The sequence below is a fragment of the Electrophorus electricus genome, chromosome 2, assembly GCF_013358815.1.
Source record: "Electrophorus electricus isolate fEleEle1 chromosome 2, fEleEle1.pri, whole genome shotgun sequence".
In the NCBI taxonomy this organism is placed as follows: domain Eukaryota; kingdom Metazoa; phylum Chordata; class Actinopteri; order Gymnotiformes; family Gymnotidae; genus Electrophorus; species Electrophorus electricus.
In genome coordinates this window covers 18478584-18502331 of record NC_049536.1, presented here as the reverse complement: position 1 = coordinate 18502331, position 23748 = coordinate 18478584, and the positions used below count along the sequence as shown (strand labels likewise).

The 23748-nt window shown below is 42.1% G+C and overlaps 1 protein-coding gene across 1 annotated transcript in view; it reads left to right on the top strand.

The window, feature by feature from the left end:
* fam135b (family with sequence similarity 135 member B) overlaps positions 1-14186 on the top strand; it is a 49796-nt gene extending 35610 nt beyond the window's left edge. The window contains exons 9-20 of the mRNA XM_027016250.2: positions 311-360; positions 1779-1934; positions 2654-2727; positions 3252-3406; positions 3581-5711; positions 6386-6552; positions 7614-7705; positions 7867-7964; positions 10859-11010; positions 11534-11644; positions 11826-11939; positions 12760-14186. Coding sequence (XP_026872051.2) covers positions 311-360; positions 1779-1934; positions 2654-2727; positions 3252-3406; positions 3581-5711; positions 6386-6552; positions 7614-7705; positions 7867-7964; positions 10859-11010; positions 11534-11644; positions 11826-11939; positions 12760-12965 — 3506 coding nt within the window. The 3' untranslated portion in view covers positions 12966-14186. The remainder of the gene's footprint in view (positions 1-310; positions 361-1778; positions 1935-2653; positions 2728-3251; positions 3407-3580; positions 5712-6385; positions 6553-7613; positions 7706-7866; positions 7965-10858; positions 11011-11533; positions 11645-11825; positions 11940-12759) is intronic.
* Positions 14187-23748: the final 9562 nt, after the last annotated feature.

Below are 23748 nucleotides of genomic sequence, written 5' to 3'. Positions count from 1 at the left end.
GTGATGAACATGCATTTTTGTAGGTTTACGTTAAGTCATAAACATGAAAGCATATATAAGTATGTACTGTAATAAGTACTTAACATTAAACACAGTTTCAGATAATACTTATGCTGTGTAGAGAGCACCTAGCATGTTATAACATGTTAACTGTAAACACCTGTATTATAGCACACCAGCACCATACTGCTGTATGTATAGCTGAACACTGTGCATTTAAAGTTGTATCAGGTCACACAACATTAAGTACATTAACCCTGCTTAGTGTACTTGATAAATTTGGAACTGAACCATGTCTTTCTTCCTACAGAGAACTTACCGATTGAAGAGACACTGAACAAGCTCACCGGTGAAGTCCAGGTTCGTAAGACTCCCTTTCAAAGGCGCGGTCAGAGCTGGCCAATCAGGTGCCAGCTCTCCAATGAGAGAAGCTGTCCAATAGCAGGCCTCTGACACGCGCCACATGCGAACGGAAAGTGCTGTAGTAAATATGTCACTGCAGCAGAAAGCTCCTTGGAGAACTGGCCGCTCTGTCAGCAGTTTCATGATGGAGCCTGGAGGTAACTTCAAACTGAACCAGTCACTCTTAGGACAGGTTTCGTGCGTTCTCAGCAACTCCTGGCACGGACCGTATGTCTTTCTATCTCTGTCTCTCTCGCCTCTGTTCGGTTTGCTTTCCTCTATCGCTTGCACCCACTTCATTGTCTTTGTCTTCTTTTTCTTTCCTTCTTTCAGGTCTTCCTTTTTCTGGTCTTTTCCTTTGTTCTCTCTATCTTTTTTTTTTTTTTTAATTTTGGCCTTCTCTCTTTTCTTTGTCTTCCCTCTTTCCTTCTCACTCTCTCGCCTCTTTTTACATTCGTCTCTCTTCTTCACACACTCTCTCTCTTCCTCCCATTTATATTTACATTTACATTTACGACATTTAGCAGACTCTCTTTTCCAGAGCGACATACAAAAGTGCTTTGTCATTTCCTCATAGAACACACCCTAGCCAGTTCAGTAGGTTAGAGTCCAGGATACCAATAAACCAGAATACTGAAATGCGGGGATGACTGCTGATGCCTAGAAGTGCAAAATATACAAGGTCATAATCTCAGTCAACATCAGTGCAATAAACAATACCCTCTAATAAGTACTCGTTTCAGTTAGTCAACATAGGAGCAGGGTCAGTGGTCATTTAAATATTAAACAAATAGATGGGTCTTCAGTCTGCATTTGAAGACAGCATGGGTTTCTGCTGTCCAGACAGCAAGTGGAAGTTTGTTCCACCATCTAGGAGCCAGGACAGAGAATAGTCTCAATGCTTGTCTTCCACGAGACTTGAAGCATGGTATTTCAAAACGAGCCATAATTAAGGTTCAAAGTAATTGAGGTACGGATATGGAAGGGGCTGGACCATTTTTTTGCCTTTGTAGGCAAGCATCACGGTTTTAAACTTGATGCAGACAGCTACTAGAAGCCAATGAAGGGAGTGCAGCAGTGGCGTGACACGTGTGAACTTCAGAAGATACAAGACGACTCATGCTTCTGCATTCTGGACATGTTTTAGAGGCCTGATTGCTCTTAGAGGAAGACCAGCAAGTAGCGAGGTGCAGTGCTCTAGCTGTGAGATTACAAGAGACTGTACAAGCACCTGTGCAGCTTTCTGGGAGAGGAAGGAAGCTGCGCAGGTACCAGCCGCCCAGTTGTTCCTCCCATCCTCTCCCATTCTGTTTCTTTTTCTCTTTCTCCAACTTCTCAGCGTATACTCACACTCCTCCCCCCTCCTGTGTCTGCAGCTTCAGACTGCTCATGAGAAGGTCGTGGAGCAGATCTCCAGAGACCTGACCCAGCTGTGTGCCAAGCTGTCAGCACTTTGGGCTCAGTTTGTGGAGGCTGTGGTCCCCAACCCACACATCTGCAGCTACCTGGCCCAGGAGCACCACCACCTCAGGGTGGGAGAGCCTTACTTGCACGCATCATGCTGTAATACAGGTGTTATAATTATGTAATAAATATGTTTTACATTTTTAATAAGCACACCGTGCCACAATTCTAGTAGCTGAGCAGGTTGTGGCTGGCTGCTGGAACAGACCTGTAGCATTGGGCATGGGTGTTGACTACAATGCAAAGCCAAAGTATATAAAAACAAGAACATAAACAATGTGTGTGCAGACGACATGGATGAGAAATAGTATGAACTCATAGATGTGTGTAATGTACTCAACCTGCACACATTATCACAGCAGATGGATATGAATCGGTTTTCTAGCTTGAGTGTTAAAATTGCACCCCTAATCTGAATGTCAGTCGTTCCATTTTATTACCACTGGCATGCTCACCTCACTTCCTGTCTCTGCTCTTAAGGTAATGAGTGTAGAACATGTGTGTTAGATTACCAGTGGTTAGGCATCTAAAGGCTTACATAATATGTCCACCCACAGGAAACAATCGATTTCCATTAGCAACTATAATAAAGGACAAGAGCCTCACTGAACAGGGCTTTGTGCTGTATTCCTCCAGTTCATGGGAGGAAAATGTGTAACTCCTTTCTGTTCAAACCCATAAAGATTATGCATACGATCAAAGCAGAAAATGAGCTACTGCTGTGAAAGGGAACAGCAGAACCTGGTGTGGTCGGCATGGTTGTGAGTAAAGGTGATCTTCTTCACAGGTCAGGAGATTCTCGGAGGGCTACTTCTTCACTGAACATCCCAAAGAGTCCTCGCTCACTTTCCAAGAGGAGCTGTGAGCATCCTGATTGATCTTTCTATAGCTGGACTGTGCTCACTGAACCTCTGTGTGGTTAGGGTTTGTCTCTGCTTTGTACCTCTGACAGTAAGAGGATACTCTGCTAATTCATACTCTGTTTAGGGACCGATAACAGTCTAATTTACTTTGAGTTGTAGTTTCTTAGTTCCAGTGTTCCAAAATTTATTTTTTTTTTACTTTGCTTTATTTTTTACTTTGCTTAATGATATTTACTTTTTGATCTAGTGGTAAAACAGTGCTGGTAAGAATCTGGTTTGTGTTAGCAGTTGTTAGTGAGAGTAAGTGAGCCTCAGAACAAGCTGTTTATGAAGACTCTTTTCTGGGTTCAGTTCTTCTCACTCACTCTGACTCTCTCTCTATCTATCTATCTATCTATCTATCTATCTATCTATCTATCTATCTATCTATCTATCTATCTATCTATCTATCTATCTATCTATCTATCTATCTATCTATCTATCTATCTATCTATCTATCTATCTATCTATCTATCTATCCAGTATCAATAGGCATGCTCAGGTGGCTGTAGAGTTGAGGAGCTCAGACTATCTGAGCCAAATGCCCCCTCTGCCAATCGAGTGCCTCGACATTGATGGTGACTGGAGCAGCCTTCCAATCATCTTTGAGGATAGATATGTGGACACGCCCTGCTTAGGTAAAATCTCCTACAGGTACTCTTTTGCATTACAAGGAAACTAGTGAAATTAGTACAGGTAATTCAACACCAGTGGCTAAAGTGTGTACAGCTATCCATTAATAACCGATAAAACCCAAACAAAATATAAAGGTTTCTTCTAAGGCTGAATACATGTTTTTTTCTGCTTTTCAGATGATAATTCACATGTGCCAACCCAGCCTATCTCAACCACCAAGCAATTAACAGGTCCTGATGAGACAGTGGACCATACCATTACACCAGCAGGGGGAAGTTCACACTGTTACTCACCAGCAATAACCTTTGAGGAGCCTCCTGCTGAGGACTACATGGACCTACCCACCTACATGGCTCTCATTGGTCAGGAGAGGGAAATCATCATAGACAGAGAGGGGAATATGGCCGAACTGGAAAATCTGATTGGCAGAGTTGATGGTTCTGTTAGTGTAGACAGTCCTGAAACTGAGTTTGGATCTGTCGACGAATCCGAGGGTGTGTCGAGGGATGGACTTAAACAGGAAGCTAGTGGTCCTCCCAGGAACATAGAAAGAACAGAATCAGACTCAGAATTACTAACAAGAGAATCAGACAGAATTAACTGTCAGACAGAAAAATCTATCCGTCAGCAGTGTACTACGGACAGGACAGGCACTCAGGCGGTAACTTACAGGAAAACCGACACTGAAATGCAGACCGATTCCTCAGATGGGTTTCAGGTGTGTGAAAAAGCTGCAGTATGCGTTCCAGAAGAAAGCTGCCTGTTGGAGCATCCCTCCAGCACCAGTCTGGAGTGCATGGATGGAAGAGCCAATGAATTAATCCCACACAGGGGAAAACCAGGGCTGCTCATCCAATCAAACGTTCCGGATTTCAGTGACCAATTTAATACTGGTGGTCCAAAGATCTCTCATATGGATCAGCGTGACAGCCATTCAGAAACCCAAGCCTGTTCAAACAGCCATGCAGTACTGCATGATGTGCACACAGAAGCACCTTCTTTGATGCAAGCAAAGGATGATGGGCACGTGGAAGCGATTGTGAGTGCTTCATCCATCTCGCATAACCCTCCAAACTATCAATCAGTCACTCTCCCACAAAGCAACAGCAATCTGCTACCAGACCGCCCACCTTTTGAGACTCCTCCCAGAGGCGGGGTTCTGGGCAGGTCCAAGGTAATGAAGCGCTCATCCTCTGTGATATCCGATTCTGGCATTGAGAGCGAACCCAGCTCCGTGGCCTGGCCTCCGGATGGGCGCAGCGGGGTCACGGGAGGTCGTGACCACCTGCAACAGCACCCGTGTCGCCGTCGAGCACCCCACCGGAGCTCCCTGGAGGGCCTTCAGACGGAGAGCCATGGAAGTCTGCCCAGTGCCACACAGGCCTCGCTGACCTCCATCAGCTCCCTGCCTTACGAAGATGAGGAGGAAGAACGGGAGAGGCAACTCAACACGCTGACCAAATCCGCCTCTGCGCCCCACATCAGCAGCCCTGACAACAACGCTGAGGACCAGGACCCGGCCTATAACCAGAGATGGAACACTGAGAAGACCAGTGAGGGGAAGGTGGTCCCGGAAGCAGCCATTCACACGAGACGGAATCTGGGAGGGGACAGTGTTACAGAAGTGACAGAAGAGACAGAAGTGTTACTTTTTCAACAGTTTGCAACCGAAACAAATGTTGATGCATTGTCAGACCAGCACGGCAATGTGGAAGGCAGCAGAAATAGTGGAATGCGTGCAGAAGATCCAGGTTTGCTCGGTGACAATGCTGGACTATGTGCCTGTGGAACCAAATGCTGTGAACACAAGGGGCCTCTGAAGTTGAACACTGATCCTGGTAGCCTCAAGTACCATGAGATTAGCCTCCAGCACCTCCATTTGGACAAGCCCGAGGATGGCGATCCGTGGAATGACACAGACAAATTAACCAACGTATATGAAAAGAGCCATAACGTCGCCAGTCTAAGTACCAATGAGAAGGAGAGGTCCTGTGACCTCAGTGAGCTTTCAGCCAATGAGAGCGAGCAAAGGGAGCTCGAGGGGCAGGGCAGATTCAGTAAAATGCCGAGTTCAGGCTTGGCATTTGTGAATAAGAAGGTTGTGGAGGTGGTGAAGCTGTCCGTGTCGTGTGCTCCGACCTGCCTGCCCTTCTCCTCTGTCCTCCGCGACTCACCTTCCCTCAGTGGAATGGCAGCCTGTCAGGCCCCCTCCCCTATTACCCATCAGCCTGTGGGATCCTTCGGAATCATCTCCTCATCTTCCAGTTTCCTGCGTGGCGAGCAGGAAATCAGTGAGAGGATGTTGAAGTGAGTGGCAGTAGCCCTATATTCTTACAGACAGAAATGATGTTAGAGTGATATTTGAAATGTGAGGTTTGAGTTGAAGTAAGACTACTTCAGTTAGGGCAATGCGACACTGACCAAGGTAGCAGAGGGTAGTTAGCAGGATAAAAACACGATCCCCTGTAAGTTTCATTCTGTTTTAGCATTTCGGGTAACATAATATTTGTTTAACTAAGGCTTTGTAGCAGAAAGGTGTCTGTTTACCAACAACTCATAATCATAACTCATAATCTGTGAGAATAAAGAGGTTGTGACATTGGTCATGATTGTTATTTTTTTTAAATAGAATAACCAGCAGTGCTGTTGGTGTGCTTTTGGTACGACAGAAAAAAAAAAAAAAAACTTTTAAGAACTTGTCCTTTTTTTCTGCTAGAAAATTCTGAGCTTGATCTTTGAAAAAAAATCCCATTTAATATCTTAGAATATAAAACAAAGCTAACATTTCTCTCTCTCTCTCTCTCTCTCTCTCTCTCTCTCTCTCTCTCTCTCTCTCTCTCACTCTTTCTCTCTACCTCTCCCTCTATCTCTACATCTCTCTCCCTCTCCTTCTCTCTCTTTCTCCTCTACCCCTTCCTCGCTCTTCCTGTATCTTCCTATCCCACTCTCTCTCTCTCCCTCCCTCTCTAACCCTTTTTTAGGTTTTTTGAAGCTAAGGAGGATTTTCTGAGAGAGACACCCTTTAGAGCAACACTTTACAGCCATCTTCCTCTCTTGGCATCTGATCACCCATATTTCCCTCCAGAGGAGGAAGAGGAGGAGTTTGAAGATGGGATCCACCTGGTAGTGTGTGTCCACGGTTTGGACGGCAAGTGTCTGTAAAGCATGAGAACACTCGTGAACACTCTTTTCAAAGAATGAGAAAAATTCTGGAAGGTTCTTAGAGGCAGATTTGTTTATTTATAGAGTGTGTGTGTGTGTGTGTGTGTGTGTGTGTGTGTGTGTGTGTGTGTGTGTGTGTGTGTGTGTGTGTGGCTTGTTTGTGCTACACTGGAAAGGCCTAACGCATTTGAACGTCTGAGTTTTTCAGCCTTATGATTTCCTCATTTCAATCTGATCCCACACACACCCACATGCACTCATGCACACATACAGACATACAAAGCACTGAGGGGGGGTTGTAGGATGAGACAGCTTCAGACCTCTTGATTCCAGGATTAGTGATAATCTTAAACTGACACTGGAGTCCACAGAGTAAGGAACAAATGTTAACATGGATGACAGTAGACATAAGCCAGTTATTCCAGAAAAACACAGTCTTATTTGTTTAATGATAAATTCCATATGCTTAAGTAAATGAAGTGCCTTCCTAAATGTGGCATTTCTTTTATCACACACACACACACACACACACACACACACACACACACACACACACACACACACACACATTCCCACCAGTCACAGGTGACCACATGGGTAGGAATTTTCAGAGTTGTGCATAGGTGTAGTTTTGGAGCAACAAATTCATATGATAAATAAACATTTGTTATTCATACTGTGATAACTCAAGTACAGCTATCATCGGAATATGTTTTTTCCTCAATCATATTAGCTCACTACATCTCCCATTACATCTGTCCATTAAATGAATATGGAAATTTGAACAGAACAGTTCATACCTCTTGTTTTTCAGTTGTCTAGTCTCCATAAACTGATTTAAGACCTAATGCCAAGCCCTGGTTTGAATAGCATCAAACCAAAGCTCTTTGCCCCTAAATGAAAAGCTATAACCAGCTTTTCTAACCTTATATTCTTTATTAAGCTCCCTTTTTTTTCTGAGCTGTTATAGATGCTTCACATATTTCTTTTGTTTAACATCTGCTGTTTTTGTAACTTGCCTGGTTCTTCATGTTGACTTGCATGCAGGTAACAGTGCTGACCTGCGTTTAGTGAAGACCTTCATTGAACTTGGCCTGCCAGGGTCCAGGCTTGACTTCTTGATGTCTGAACACAACCAGGTAACCAAGATCAAAGCTTGCTTTGGTTTTATCATTAGTTTTTAGAAAATAACTAATGCAAATAATCTTATGTAGATTTGCACGGGTGTATTTTTAAGTATTTTCATATAACTGGCCTCTCTCACTTACACACTCTTCCTGCCCCTATCCCCACTCCCAAGACAGACACATTTGCAGATTTTGACACCATGACAGACCGCCTGCTGGATGAGATCATTCAGCACATTCAGCTCTACAACCTCACAGTGGGCAGAATCAGGTTTTGGCACACACCCGCCCTGCACTTATCACACCTGCACTAAACACACCCACAGTAACCACACATTCACTAATCACACCCACAGTAACCACACATTCACTAACCACACATGCACAAATCTTACAACAATCACACATTTACTAATCACATCTGCATTAAACACACCCACACTAACCACACATACATTAATCATACCTGCACTAACATCCACACTAGCCACACATACATTAATCACACCTGCACTAATCACACCCACACTAACCACAACTGCACTAAACATACACACAATAACCACACATTCACTAATCACATCTGTAGTAATCACACCCACACTAACCACACATTCACTAATCATACCTGCAGTAATCATACAACAATCACACATTTGCTAATCACATTTGCAGTAAATATACCCACACTAACCACATATGCAATAATTACACCTGTGCTAAACACACCCATACTAATCAACATTTAATAATCACATATGCACATACACACATACTACCGAAACATTCACTAATCACACCTGCACTAAACACACCCACACTAACCATACATACATTAATCACACCTGTGCTAAGCACACACATACACTAATCAACATTTAATAATCACATATGCAAATAACACACCCACACTCTCCACATGTTCAATAATCACACCTGCACTAATCACACCCACACTAACCACACATTCACTAATCACACCCACACTAACCACACATTCACTAATCACACCTGTAGTGATCTTACAACAATCAATCACACATTCACTAATCACACCTGCACTAAACACACCCACACTAACCACACATTCACTAATCACACCTGCACTAACCACACATTCATTAATCACACATGCACAAATCTTGTAACAATCAATCACGCATTTACCAATCACATTTGCAGTAAACACACCCACAGTATTGCCTGGACTACTCACACTATTCACACTACCACTTATATTTTCACTTCATTCACTTTGTTTACATTTCAAGTCAAGATTTGTCAAGTCAATTTATGGTCATATGCACAGGGATCTGAACTGCACTATACATCGAAATGATTCCTTTTCACTTCCTCTGAGCCTTCGGTACAAACCACTATTTCTAAACACTAGATTACATCAATACTAGATACTATTGATTATATCAATACTAGAAATACTGAAGTTGCGTAAAACAAAATAACAGAAAAGATTAAAAAGTAACAAAAACATTTATGAGTTTCTGTGGTACAAAAAGGTAGTAAGTTGTACTTTCTTTAAGGATAGACTGTAGGCAGGGTTTGTGTGTGGAGGTGGTTGTTGTGAGTTTTTGAGAGTCTTCACGTACATTGTATGAATAAAAATGACGTTGTCGTGGGGTTACAAAGCTCCTCCATATCACTAGACAGGTGGTTGTATCAGCAGGGCAGGAGGGTGTTGAGGCAGCTGGGGCAGAGGGGGAGTCATTTACAAGCCCGATGGCCTGGAGGTAGAAGCTGTTTTGAAGTGTGGTAGTCCTTGATTTCACTCTCCAGTAGCGTCTGCCAGATGGCAGGAGTGTGCTGAGGCTGTGCAGGGGATTGGTTAGTGCCTGGGTGATGACGCGAGCCCTTCTTATGACCCTGGTCCAGTACATGTCCTCCAGTACTTTTAGGGCCATCCCTGAGATGATCTGTGCTACCCTCGCCACCTGCTGAAGATATGTGTAGCCCTGAGCAGGGCAGCTTCCAAACCAGACGGAGACGGAGCTGCTGGTGAGAATGCTTCTCAGCGGTACGCCCGGAAATGTTCTTAACATGCTGGCTCACATGCAGCATTTGTTCGGAAGACATACAGCTTTTGTTGAACCGTCCCGATCAGGTTTTTTGTGAGACTAGGTGGTCCTCACTGATGGAGATGCTGAGGACTCGCTCTACCTCTGCTCGGTTCTCGTTCAGTGGTCCACGGTGATGAGCTTCTCTGTTTTGCTGACTTGTGGGGGCAGGCTGGCGATGCCACCTGTGTGCATGCCACCTGCGCTGTAGCATTTCAACTTACATTTGGCAGAAGCAGGTCTTTTTATACACCTGGAATAGTGGCACCTGTCCCATTCATACCTGTGATGTTCATATTCCTCCACTGTTGAGTCAGGCTGGATTTTTCATGAATGCAGAGTTCAGCCCTATACCATTCACACACACACACACACACACACACACACACACACACATACCAGGAGAATTCTAGTTTAATCAAAACATATAACATCCCTGTGCAGTCCTTTATCAGTCCTGTTTCTCTAGAAACTTTGTGTTCTTTACTACAATTTAGAGTAACTCTATACCTCTTACTACAGTACATTGCAGTTACGTACTTGGAATCATCACATGCTAAGAGTAGACATAAATGATGTCTTTCTCCAAATAAACATGTAGCATGTATTGTTGAGGTTAGTGTGTGTGTGTGTGTGTAAAAACAAACAAACAAACAAACAAACAAACAAATAAATAATAATAATAAAATATATATATATATATATATATATATATATATATATATATATATATATATATATATATATATATATATATATATATATATATATATATATATGGCCACAAGGTGGCAGTGTTGTATAAGAGCACAGCTCATAAATGTATATAACGTCATTACTTTCTTGGCATTGCATATAAACTGCATGTCTGCGGCTGCCATTGTGCGGCACAGGCAGTATTAGGATATAATTTTTGGATGTGAAAACCTATATCTGTCATACACCATAACTGTATACTAGTGATGCCTTTTGCTCCGGAACACATCAGAATTAGTTCTGGAACTCACAAGCCCCTTCCAGCAGGAATTTGTGTCAGAGTTGAATTAGAACTGCTATTGTTAAAGGGATTTGTATACATTAATGTTTCTTCCAGCTTCATCGGTCATTCCCTGGGTAATGTCATCATTCGCTCAGTGCTGACGAGACCGAGATTCCGCTACTACCTGAACAGACTGCACACCTTTCTGTCTCTGTCTGGACCTCACCTGGGAATGCTGTTTAACAGCAGCACACTGGTCAGCACAGGTATGCACGAGGTCCCACTGATCAGGAGGATCAGTGTTCAGAACTCACTAGATCAGGAATTCTAGTTGTTCAGTACTGACCAGATTGGGAATTACAGTGTTCAGTACAGACTGATTAGGAATTCTATTGTTTTAGTTGTGATTAGCTTGGGAATTCTAATTTACACTTACACAGGATTAAATCAAAACGGAATATACACATAAAAATGCATCCAAGATGCATTTAAATCTGACTCCTAAAACCACTTCAGGAGATATATTTAGGCCAGTGGTTATACAAATGTAACTGCATGTGTCTGTCTAAGCCACATTTGAAAACAAGGACCCCTTCTCCAATATCATGATGTCACATGATGTAACCATCCTGAAACTACCTCAAAGTAAAAAAGCACATATACACTGTCTGTGTATATAGACTGTCATGTATACATGTCTCTCTCTGTGTGTGTGTGTGTGTGTGTGTGTGTGTGTGTGTGTGTGTGTGTGTGTGTGTGTGTGTGTGTGTGTGTGTGTGTGCTCTGCAGGTTTGTGGCTGATGCAGAAGTTGAAGAAGTCTGGCTCCCTGCTGCAGCTCACCTTCCGAGACCATCATGACCCTCGCCAGACCTTCCTCTATACTCTCAGCCGTAAACCAGGTACACACACACGCACACACACTCTGCTGGATGACCTTTCTATACACAATTAACAACTACACAAAATCTTACAAAACTTACCAACACACATGCACTCAACCTCAAACCAAACATTCACTGTCAGATAAAAAAAAAAAAAAAGATACTTTACACAGTCTAACATCTCATGTGCATGTTCCAGGTCTGCAGTATTTTAAAAACGTGGTGTTGGTGGCGTCTCCTCAGGACCGCTACGTCCCCTTTCACTCTGCTCGGATCGAAATGTGCCGGACCGCCCTGAGAGACAGAACGACAGGTTAGTGGCTCCTGGAGCACAGATCAGCTCAGACAGGTGGTGCCGTCCAGCAGACCTCTGCCCTGCTAGACTGCCCGAGGTTTGGCACTCGAGAGGCTCTAAGAGATTATTAATACATTAATAAGTTTTAATTTGGCAAATGTAATGGTCTATCAGAGAGAAAGCACTAAAGAGTGAGACAGAGAGAGAGAAAGTTGAAGAGTACGAGACAGAACATGAGAAAATGAAGATGAGAGAGCAAGAGGATGAGAGAGAGTGAGAAAGAGGGAAAGACAGAGCATAGAGAGAGACAGAGCAGAGAGAGAGAGAGAGAGAGAGAGAGAGAGAGAGAGATTCTACAGTGATCAGAGTTAAAAGGTTTCTGTGCATTGTGTTGGTGCCTTTGGGATTGTCACGCTCCCTTTGACAGCTTTTCTTCACAAAGGCTTAAGGAGCACAAGAGAGAATTTAGTCACAGTATGTCAGTGTATCAGAGCTGAGATGTTTTAAAAGCTGTCAGCATGTGCACACAAACACACACACACAGTGTGTGAAAGAAACAGAAAGAAAGGAGTAAGGACTTAAATCACCTCTAATAAAGAAATAAATAATGGAAAATTAGGTTGCTAGTTAGAGTGTGTTTGTGTATCAGCAGTGGTGAATGCTTTGACCTTTAGTGTGTGTTTGTGTGTGAGCGTGTATGTAATTTATTTATTTATTTATTTTGTATTATAAATCTCTTAATATTTCCCAAAGGAAGGGTCCACCTGACACTGGTCTGAGTGTATAGTGTAGTTGCTCCGTGGTACAGTGTTGAAACGGTGTGTGTGTTCTGTGGCAGGTCCCGTGTACACAGAGATGATAAATAACTTGCTGCAGCCATTGCTGAACTCTCCGAACTGCCGTCTGATCCGACAGAACGTGTTCCACGCTCTCCCGAACACGGCCAACACTCTGATCGGCCGTGCTGCTCATATCGCCGTGCTGGACTCTGAGCTCTTCCTCGAGAAGTTTCTTCTCGTGGCAGGCCTCAACTACTTCAAATAGCCAACCAGGCCGCCCTTCGCCAACGCAGGAAATCAAATGGAAAACTTCCAGGTTGCAGATCGCAGCAGGTTGCAAATGGCCAATCAGATCTCACCTCGGAGGCCACCCTCAGATTAAACACGAGAGATCGCAGTTCAGTAGCTGGGAAGCAGCAGTCAGACTACTCGTCAAGCCAATGAAATTAAGTGTAACATGATACATCAGGACTCATCTTCATGGCCAACGAGACTGCACCACAAAAGTTACATCGACTGTCAACTACTTAAAAGCAGCTAATAAGCTCGTGTTGGCAGTAAAAGAACATGCTAGTCAGTAAGTATACACACACGTGTGTGTATGTGTGTGTGTGTATGCATAGTAATTATATAATGAAAAGAACGTAGAGATGAATATCATATCAGGAGGCTCAAAGTAGCCTTATGTAACCACTGACATGGTATAACAGAGCTTTGAGAACTAGCTTAAAGAATGTTCTGTTTTAAACTGGTGTTGTTTGCGTTCCATATCAAATGTCTAATGTACTAACAGATAGATGTGTCAAATCCTCAAAATATATTTAAGGTTAGAGCTGTTCCTCATTGCTGTTCATGGCTTGAAGTGGTTGTCAAAGCAGCTGGACTCAACACGTGAAGACTGAATGGAAGAAAGACACACCTCACTAGCAGGAGTTTCCACACTTCTCCATTTGTTTTGGGTTACGTTTGCTTACGCCATCACTTATGACCCGCGCTATTACTTTATGATGAGTTTCTACACGTGAATTAAAAAAGTATTTTTGTAAAATTAATTTTTAAACTGTTTGTTTTAGCGATTACAGTGAGTTAGGAATGTGATCGGGCAGGAAGCTAAACTGACAGTGTTATTTGTACAGTGCTGTGATGGGTGTTCTGTTAACATACCGATATCTGTCAGTTTATGTCCATTTAGAAATCAGAAATTTGGTGAGAAAGAGTTGAAATGATATTGCCTTAATTTATCCAAAAAGGCGTGTATTTATCAGCACTGTCTCCTGTCATTGCCTGCCTATCAACTGTTTAGTTTTAGTTGACACAGACTCTAAGCTCACACTGTTGCTACTACTGACATTATCATACCAGCAGCGCCCAATTTAATGTGTCAAATATTTCATGTATTTATTTTATGATGTGTGTGAGTTGTTTAATCATCAAAATGTGATTACTGACCGTGCTTTGTTCAATATCATACCACAGTGGACAATCACCTTGGTGTCACTGATTCAGTAGAATGGACATAATATGAAACATACTTCTATTCGAATCAAATCAGCAGCCTGCAGTGGGTTCGATTTCTGGTAGTTTGATGTACAGTAATACTGAAATACTGTTCAGATTAGCAGGTTAACATTGCTATTATCAAAATGGATAAACACCTTCACATTCCATCAAGCTAGCCATACATTCTAAGCACCTCAAACTGTGCTCTTGCCAATTGAGACTCAGTAACTGAAATATGTGCTGAGTTGATTTAAACTGTTTTGTGTGTTTGTTATGCTGCATATTCATAATCACGTCCCATAATTCTTTGGGTCCTCTGCACTTCTGTGGTATTAGGATATGGTCTAGGTCTGCTCTTCCCATTCTGATTCTGTGGTTATCGTGGTAATTTTGCAGATGCAGAGGTCTCGAGACAGCGCATTTGCACAGTACACTCAATTAATGCAGTTCTGACACGTCTGTAACACAAGACGTGCGTTTGTAAAACCACACTGGCAGAATTCATGGTTGCATAGAGGCGTAAGAGGTACCCAGAATGTTTCGATCACTCGGAGGTGTGTTTTCTGCACTAGTGGCCTGGACGAGGGCTTTTACCGCATGAAGGGAATATGGGGAAAATCAGGTTCTCTTTCATTTCTTGTGTTTCTTTCTTTTTCTTGTTTCCTTTTGGATGGAACAGTGCAGCTCGTCTTGGGGCCGTGAAGCCTGTACAAACTTACACCCTTCAGAAGGAGCATCACAACCCAGTCAGTCTGACAGCCTGCAGCACCCAACACTTTAACACCACCTCTTTCTATCTAGCAAACAAAATAGCTGCACCTAGAGCTGACAGCAGTCAAACACTTACGGTGAGCCAGTCCTGAGAGACTGTGCTGATGGCAGAGTGAATACACTGCAGGCCTGACCCTCTCCTCTCCTCTCCTCCCCCTCCTCTCCTCTCCTCTCCTCTCCTCCCCTCTCTTCCCCCTCCTCTCCCCTCCTCCCCTCCCCTCCTTTCCTCCCCTCTCCTCTCCTCTCCTCCCCTCCTCTCCTCTCCTCCCCTCTCTTCCCCCTCCTCTCCCCTCCTCCCCTCTCCTCTCCCCCTCCCCCTCCTCTCCTCTCCTCTCCTCTCCTCCCCTCTCCTCTCCTCTCCTCCCCCTCCTCTCCTCTCCTCTCCTCTCCTCTCCTCTCCTCTCCTCTCCTTCCCCTCCTCTCCTCCCCTCTCCTCTCCTCTCCTCTCCTCTCCTCCCCTCTCCTCCCCTCTCCTCTCCTCCCCTCTCCTCTCCTCTCCTCTCCTCTCCTCTTTTCCTGTGCCCTTGTCCAGAGTATCAGTTATGGCTGTCAACATGGAAAGCAGCTCTTTTGTCCCACTTGATCCTCTTTGTGCTTTTGTGTTTGCACTGACGGACACTGATTGGCTGGCAAACAGGGAGCCATGGTGACTGAAGAGCATCGATGAGCGGCAGAGGTCAAGTGACTGCTATGTCAGCACTAAGAGAGATGCTTCACGAAATGCTTTAATTCCCAGAATGCAAAGCTGGAGGCTAAGCGTGAGTGTGCGGTTTGTGTGTGTGTGTGTGTGTGTGTGTGTGTGTGTGTGTGTGTGTGTGTGTTGGTTGCTAACAGGGGCTGATGGCTATAGTTTCCCTCACAAGTCTTTTCTCTCTTAACACTCATAAACTGTGTTAGTCTATATCCCAAAACACTCATTTAGAAACATGCAGTGAGTCCGTTATCTGTTAGATAAAACCAGACACCAAAAACAGATAAAAAGCACTCAAGACACAAATAAGCTCTATAGACACCCTTAGTTATTACCTTAAAAATAAATGATCAAATAAATGACACTAATTGAGGGTTGGTGGATTGGTGGGGGCGGGGGGGGGGGGGGGGGGGGTCCCTGATCTTTGTGCTTCAAATCAGTGTTAATTTACTTTTTTTCTGCCACCAAAGGAGACTGATTTCAGCTGTTCTGGTGTCATTCACATTTTAGGAATCATCAAAAGTCCAATCACCTCACTCAACCCTTAAAGAGCATAACTACTATGAGTGATTAGTCAGCTTTATCCCCCTGTGTTGTGTGTTGTGTGTGTTTGTGTGTGTATCCTCTGAGAGGCAGCTAGGTTTCATGTTAACAATACGCTGCTCGTGATGCAACTTAACCGGTCTTTCATCTGAAAGCAGACTTTTCTCCACACCTTGCCCTGTGTGTTCTCGTCAGACAGTATGGTCATGAATGCCGAGAGGATTTGAAGAATGTATTCACTGTGAGAATGTGTGTGATCTCTCTGATCTACTGTGCTAGAGATGCTATTTACCAGATCATCCGTGCCAATGATAGTCTGATATTTTTCTATGTTTGCTCAATGTGTTCCTTGTAGCTTTTGCCCAAATGTATAAATATAAATATCATATGAATTCATATATATAAACATGTATTACTATATATATATATATATATATATATATATATATATATATATATATATATATATATATATATATATATATATGATTAGATAACATAAAATAAATATTCTTCTTCTTTTAAAGTGTGGCTTCTTGGTGTTTCTGATAGAAACCATGAACTAGAAGAAGAAAATGCCCCTTTCACTTGGAACTCTTAACTTGTCTGTTATTACATTTAGCTGATGCATTTATCCAAAGCAACTTACAATTATGACTGAAGCACAGCTGAAGCTCAGGGGCCCAGTAATGGCAACCTGGCAGTGGTGGGGCTTGAAACAGCAACCTTCTGATTACTATCAAGTACCTTAAGCACTCAGCTACCACTGCCCTTAATAGGCTGTTCAGGACATCTCTCAGGACACCAATCAGTGTGTTCGGTTCAGTTCTGAGGATAATGACAACTGGAGGCAATAATACTAGAGCAGAAGAAGCGGGATTGACTGAAGCTCATTCCATCACTCTGCTTGTCTGAATGAGATGAATAGGTCACACCACTGGATCACAAGGTCCAGGGCTGTCATTCAACATTACTGACCTTGCAAGCATCATAAGACGAACAAACGTGTTTACTGAGAGGAATCTTTAAGGGAACTGTTAAAACGCAGAACGAGGGTCCATGTGACTGGGCTGGGGAAAGCACTAATTTCAGTATAACATAAGTTATACATTTACAACAGTTATACATATACAACATTTAAATTGACGTTTAATACAACCAAAATATGGAAATAACATTTCAGAGTGATGTTTATATTCTGAAATCTGTATACAAATGTGTTTTGAAAAATATTTTAAACCTATATTTATAGGTTAACATGTAAACACAATGATTTCACTCTTCACTTTACTGCATGACATTATTAAAGAATACCCTTTCTCCTTTATAAGAAACCTCAATTTCCTCTAAATTCAGTTGAAACTGACAGAAGTGCATCGTAACCATTATTATAATTTAGAATAGAATAGAACAGAAACTTTACATCTGATTTACAAGAGAATATATTACTTAAAATACTGAGGAAAAAAAAAACCTTTAATATTTTATCGAAAAGCCTATGTGCAGGCAGGCTTTTCTGTACTTCAGAGATCTCTGAATTAAAAGAATTCAGCAAGTTTCCTCAGGATCAATAAAGTGTTTTCATATCTTATCCTATTCAGATGAGGACTCATAGCAGGGCCCTTCAGAAAGGACCAATATTTTATTCTCTCCTGCACTTCAGTGCATGATCGGAAAAGCTCTAGAACTCTAGATTTTCAATAATAATCCAGAAGTGCGAACCAAATCCAAAATGAGAGCTTTGATATGAGTAAATGCGACTTATCGAGCAAGATCCAGACGGGCAACCATCTCAGAGGAACGCGCTGCAAAGTCACATGTGCGATGGCTTGCATGTACGTTACAATCAGTCAGAAGCGGGACTGAGCAGGTAGGGGCTAAGGGCGTTAAGCTCCATGGAGATATAGACGAGCACTGCTAGTTTCAGGAGCCATTCCTGACCCACCCAGGTAAGCACTGATGGCACTCAGAAACCAATGTTCCCTTTGCCTGGAGAGTCTGCAGATACTCTTTCTCCTGACTGCATTGGACACCTCTCACCTTTAAACGGAATCCGTGTTGGGAAGCATTCAATTGTTTTGACAGGTGTGCCACCTGGATACCGTTTCCTTTATATTATTGTTTTGGCTGCCAGGACTAGACTAACTTCTAACAGTCATATTACTCTTCACTATTCCTCAGTGTTTGCAAAAGATTATGTCTCAGTGTACAATGATAGGTGTTCTTTGACTTGCTCGGAACCAGTCTGGCAAGAAAGTGACCGGTTTATGGCTTTTACAATTATTTTAAGAATTTTTCAAATGTAACAGGGAAGCCAGGAACTCCGTCTGTGCAGTTGTCTCATTATTATTCCACTTACTTAAAGAGGATAGAATCTGGCTTTGGCAACCCTAAGCCTCTGAGAGGTTGCTTGCTTAACAAAAGGCATCTTTGTTTCTAATTCCTTTTGCTGTACCTTGTGTAACAACCCTGTTGTTATGACATCACTCCTGATATCACGCAGATTCATTTCCATACCAGGAAGTCCTGTGTCTCTGGAACTGGGTTCTTATCAGACTCTAATCCTAGATTGATTGTAACCATAAACTCCTCAATATGGTCCTGTTCTTACTCTTAACATTACTCCAAAAAACAAAACAAAACAAAAACAAAAACAAACAATAAAAAAAACCTAACCTTTTCCTCTCTTGGAATTAAAACACTCATGAGTACCCTTCACAAAACTGATTCACTGGATCAGAGACGTACTTTAGTCTATACTGACCTCACTTGGTTTCCATTAATGAAGAAGCAATTCCTTTTGACACTATGATAGATAAGCTACATTTGTTCTGTTTGGTCTCCACACTGCACCTAATATCATAACTCACCCAGCAGTATTGGCTTCAAAATGTTTTCAAATGTGGTTGCATTAAAAAAAACAAAAACAAAAAAACCCCAAAACGAAAAACAAAAAACCAACAACAAAAAAACACTTTTATCTGAATTTATGGATATAAATTCAGCTCCATTTTAAATTCCATTGTATTTTACCATTACCATGTAAGGCCTATTCATGTTCATGTAAGTTAGGCTATAGGGGAAAATATTTTGATTTGTATTTAATTTTCTATTCAATTCGCTTCTACAGACGTCAGCAAAAAGTTCCTAAGTGCCAAAACGTTCAGTGGTTTCAACATTATAACACTGACTCATTTCTGAGTGGGAAGAAAATGAAACATTTTTGGGCTGGCCAACTTTCTAATTTCAGAGAATCCTTGCTTAAAAAATAAACCAACAAAAAACTAAAATTAATGTTACTGCAGGAAGGCATCGAATTCCTTAATTCCAGTCACCATGTTAATAATAATAATAATAATGATAATAATAATAATAATATATTTTTTTTACTTTATCCCACCTAACAGACTTTGAAGAAGGCGGGAATAAGAGCGTGTGATCTGCATGCGGGCCATGATGTCAGGTCACGTGACTAAGGAGAACGTCCAGGCTTTCCATTTCCGCCACACATGTTGAATGCACTTATTCATCCAGCAGTTTCTATCAGCCTCTTTAACCATGCACTATATGGACAGTCTACTTCCCTCAACAAATAGCTTCTGGTTACTGAGCCAGGGATAATGAATTCAAGTCCAGGCAATCGATATAAAGAGCCGCTCTCTTTAATGCAAATGCAGATATCCCCTAAGCCAAATATTTATTGTTTTTTAAATGAGACTCAAGAAGGAAATGAGGCAAAATGCTTCTTGCCACGGCGGAGTCTTCAGGTCGCTCAGACAGATAACAAGCCTACTGCTTCAAACTGATCCTAGAATGGCTCATCCCTTCACATGCACTTACCACCAAAAGCACGTGGGCAAACCTAAAGCAAACAAAGCCTATCCTATTTTTGTTTTCCCCTCTACGAAATCCCTGACTGGTCCCAGCGGAATTACTGCTGGAAGACGCTATTTCACTGTGGCTCTGACGGTTTTTGAAAAATTATTCTTCCCCAGTCATAGATGGGAAGATGTGTTTTGTCCTTAGATCTATTACACTGCCTCTCTGGAAATGTATTCATCCCTTTGTTTGTGGAGGGAGGCTCACGACTGCGTCTCCCTCGGTGACCGTCAATAGGCGGAGCTCCAGCGGGAGTAATTAGGCGCTCATGAGCTGCGCATAAATCTGCCCGTGTGGACAGCAGGAGAATCTCTCTTGGGGCCATTATCCAATACAGCGCCGATGGGGCAGAGCTAACCGCAGTGAAGTGGATTGACGACTCATGTGGAGTATTAAACGTGTCACCCAGTTTTTTTGTGCAAAAGAAAACGACCACTTGTTCTCATATTTCAGAACCAGCCGGGCAGTGTGACTTGGTTTTTAATTAGAGCGCAATATACTGTTATCATTTGAGATGTAGAGTCTACAAAATACACTACCACGATTACACATATCCCTGCTGACTGGATATGGCAAAGTTCTTAAATCAGTTGCAAGAATTTAATGGGTGTAATTCATCTACATTCCACTGATGCTGGAGAAGCCGAAACAAGACAGGCAAGGAGGGAGAGTTTTGAATACAAGTCATTTGCTTTTTTTCTCACCAGGATGGTGTAGTGTTCTCAGCTTCTCTGTAGTGTAGAAAAAAAGGAAATTGGGTTGGTACTACTTATTTAGTCAACTAAACTACAACAGGTACGGGTATTCACGTGGACCTTGTAACAGCCGGGCCTATCAAAATTAGCACTGCTAAGCCTCACCTTTCTTGTGCTTTTTTTGTCTGTTTTTAAACAAAGTTAGTTTAAAAATATTACACTACAATCTTGACACTGAATGGTAATGTGATGTTTTTAAACTAATTTAGTAGCGAAATGTGCACATAGATTTGTAGTGTAACATAGAGTGAGGTGAGGCAGGATGCAAATGCTTTGATGAGCACTGTTTATTTGGGGTAAATCTGAAATTAAAATCTGTAAAACAGTCCAAAGTCATGTGGCTGGGGCACAGAAGTGTGTCTAGATAACAGAACAAAAGGCAAAATTCAGCCAGGAACAAAAAGCCCCAAAACTGAGATGTAAATAGACAAATGACAGACAACAAGACAGCTAGATTAGGGGAGAACAAAACGAGACAAGGGTGGAGACAGAAGCAAAATGAAAACAAAACCTAAACTACATGACTCCATAGGAATTGTGACACCAAAGGGGAGCAACTGTCACTGCAGGAGGGTCTGCAGAGTCTGGAGGGCAGGATGATGTCTTCTATAATGGAGACAAGAGGCAGGACCACATATAGATAAAAAAAAAAGTGTCTTACCTTTGTGTGCTTCCATCAGGGAGTCATTTAGGCAACTTTTACCACTTTGGGCAACTTAGCGCTATCTAGCTAGCTAAAATCAGGGATAAACATGCGTTTTCAACCAAATGCAAAATGAATAATTAAAATACACCCCCCTGCTAAACTAATTACATGACTATGTGATTTGGTCAGGTGCATAAGTAATTGGATTGGAAAAGTGATAAGTCGCAGAAAACAATTGGATTTTTAACAAGGTAGCTATAACTTACACCTATTATTATTAATTACTGCGCATACAAACATGGTGGTGCTAACGTATTGAGACTATTGCATAATTAGCAATCCAGTTATTTATTATAGATCATTGATACTCACTCTTTATTTGAGTTTAGGAAGAAACAGGATCTCCACACTCTACTAATCATACACGGAGAGAGCCGGTAGAAAGAGTCTCCAGCTTCAGGTTCCTTGGCACACACATCTCTGAAGATCTCACGCGGTCAACTAACATAAGCTCTCTGGTGAAGAAGGCACACAAGACTGGCTTTACTTTCTAAGAACACTTAGGAAAGCCAACCTGCTACAAGAACTGCTAGTGTCCTTCTATTGGAGCTCCATCAAGAGTGTTCTGACCCATGGGATCCTACCGTGGTTTGGCGGCAGCTCTGTAATTGATAGGATGGCACTGTAGAGTCATAGACGCAGCCCAGTATATCACCAGCACTCCTTTGCCTGTTCTGGAAGACATTCACAGTTCCCGATGCCTGCAGAAAGCATCCCGCATCATAAAGGACCCGTCTCACCCTGCCTATCACCTGTTTGCCCTGCTGCCCCTCAGTAAAGCGCTACAGATCCATCAGGGCGTGCACTACATGAGAACAGTTTCCTGAGGTCATCACCACCCTGAACTTAGCACTGAAAGAACTGAATGTATATAAAGAACCGAACTGAACTCTATACATGGTACTAAGCGGTGCACTAAGGAAATACCCCTATTGAACAGACACTGTGCAATATCTATCTCTGCAATATGTAATGTGCAATGCATAATTAATGTGCATTTAATTTAATGTGTAGTGCATAATGAAGTTGCATTTAAAATAAGTACCCCTGTGCAATATCTATGCAATACTTCCTGTGGAACAACAGTGCAATACGAATTTTATCTGTGCAGTATTTATTCTGTACAATACTTACACTTATTTATCACAAAAACGTTATGGACTTCTACATATATGTAGACACCCACTTTGTGAATTGTATGTATCTATACATTTTTAGCTCTAATTATATTCTGTTGTGTTTTAACATAAGAGCTCTGTCAGGTAGTGCACCTAAATTTCACTGTATACCTAGTACATAAAGAAATCTTAGTCTTAATCTTCGTCTTAGTCTTAGTCTTATTTAGAAGCTCACAGGGAGTGGGGCCACATTTGCTGCCCACCCTTGGATCCATAAGGGAAAAATCTACGAGTTGTTTAATATTTCATGGGGCTTCTTTAGTCGTGTGATGCATGTGTCAGCAGGTGAGCCTTACAAGATTAAAGATTAAAGATGACTGAAGAACCCGTTCGGCAAAGATGAGCCCATCATGGTAAATATTGCATTAGTTTATTGACTATTATTTAACTATTAATGCAACCATCTGCACTTAGTACCAGCTGATAATAACTCAACACATAAAGGACACTTAAAGGCACCAGCAAAGGAAAATTACACATACAAATGCACACCTACTCTACAACATTGAGAATGTCTTCACTGAACCAATATTACTGTACACCCTAAGAAATACACTAATATATAATAATGCACACACACATAGCAACATAAAACATATAAAAATGTATAAAGACAAAGAAATATGATTATCATCACACACATAAACCCATACTCACACACACACACAACTAAAGCCTTATTTTTGAACAACACAAATAAAACCTTCATTGGACAACTATCATACCGTATAACACACAAAGAAATATCATTATGAACACAAACACACATAAACCCACATAGACACACAACTTTCTCACACACAAACACACACAGACACACACCTACTTCATTGGACCGTTATCACTATGACATCATAGCCAGCTCCACCTGTTACTGAGACTGTCCTACAGCTAAGGAAGCAGTCCACACTCAGACCTTCCTGTAACCAAACGTCTTTAATCATCATCTCCCAAACAAACACATCTTAACCTGCTCTTGATAAGACATTGGTGGAAATAAACTCACATTAAATCAGCCCATGTCT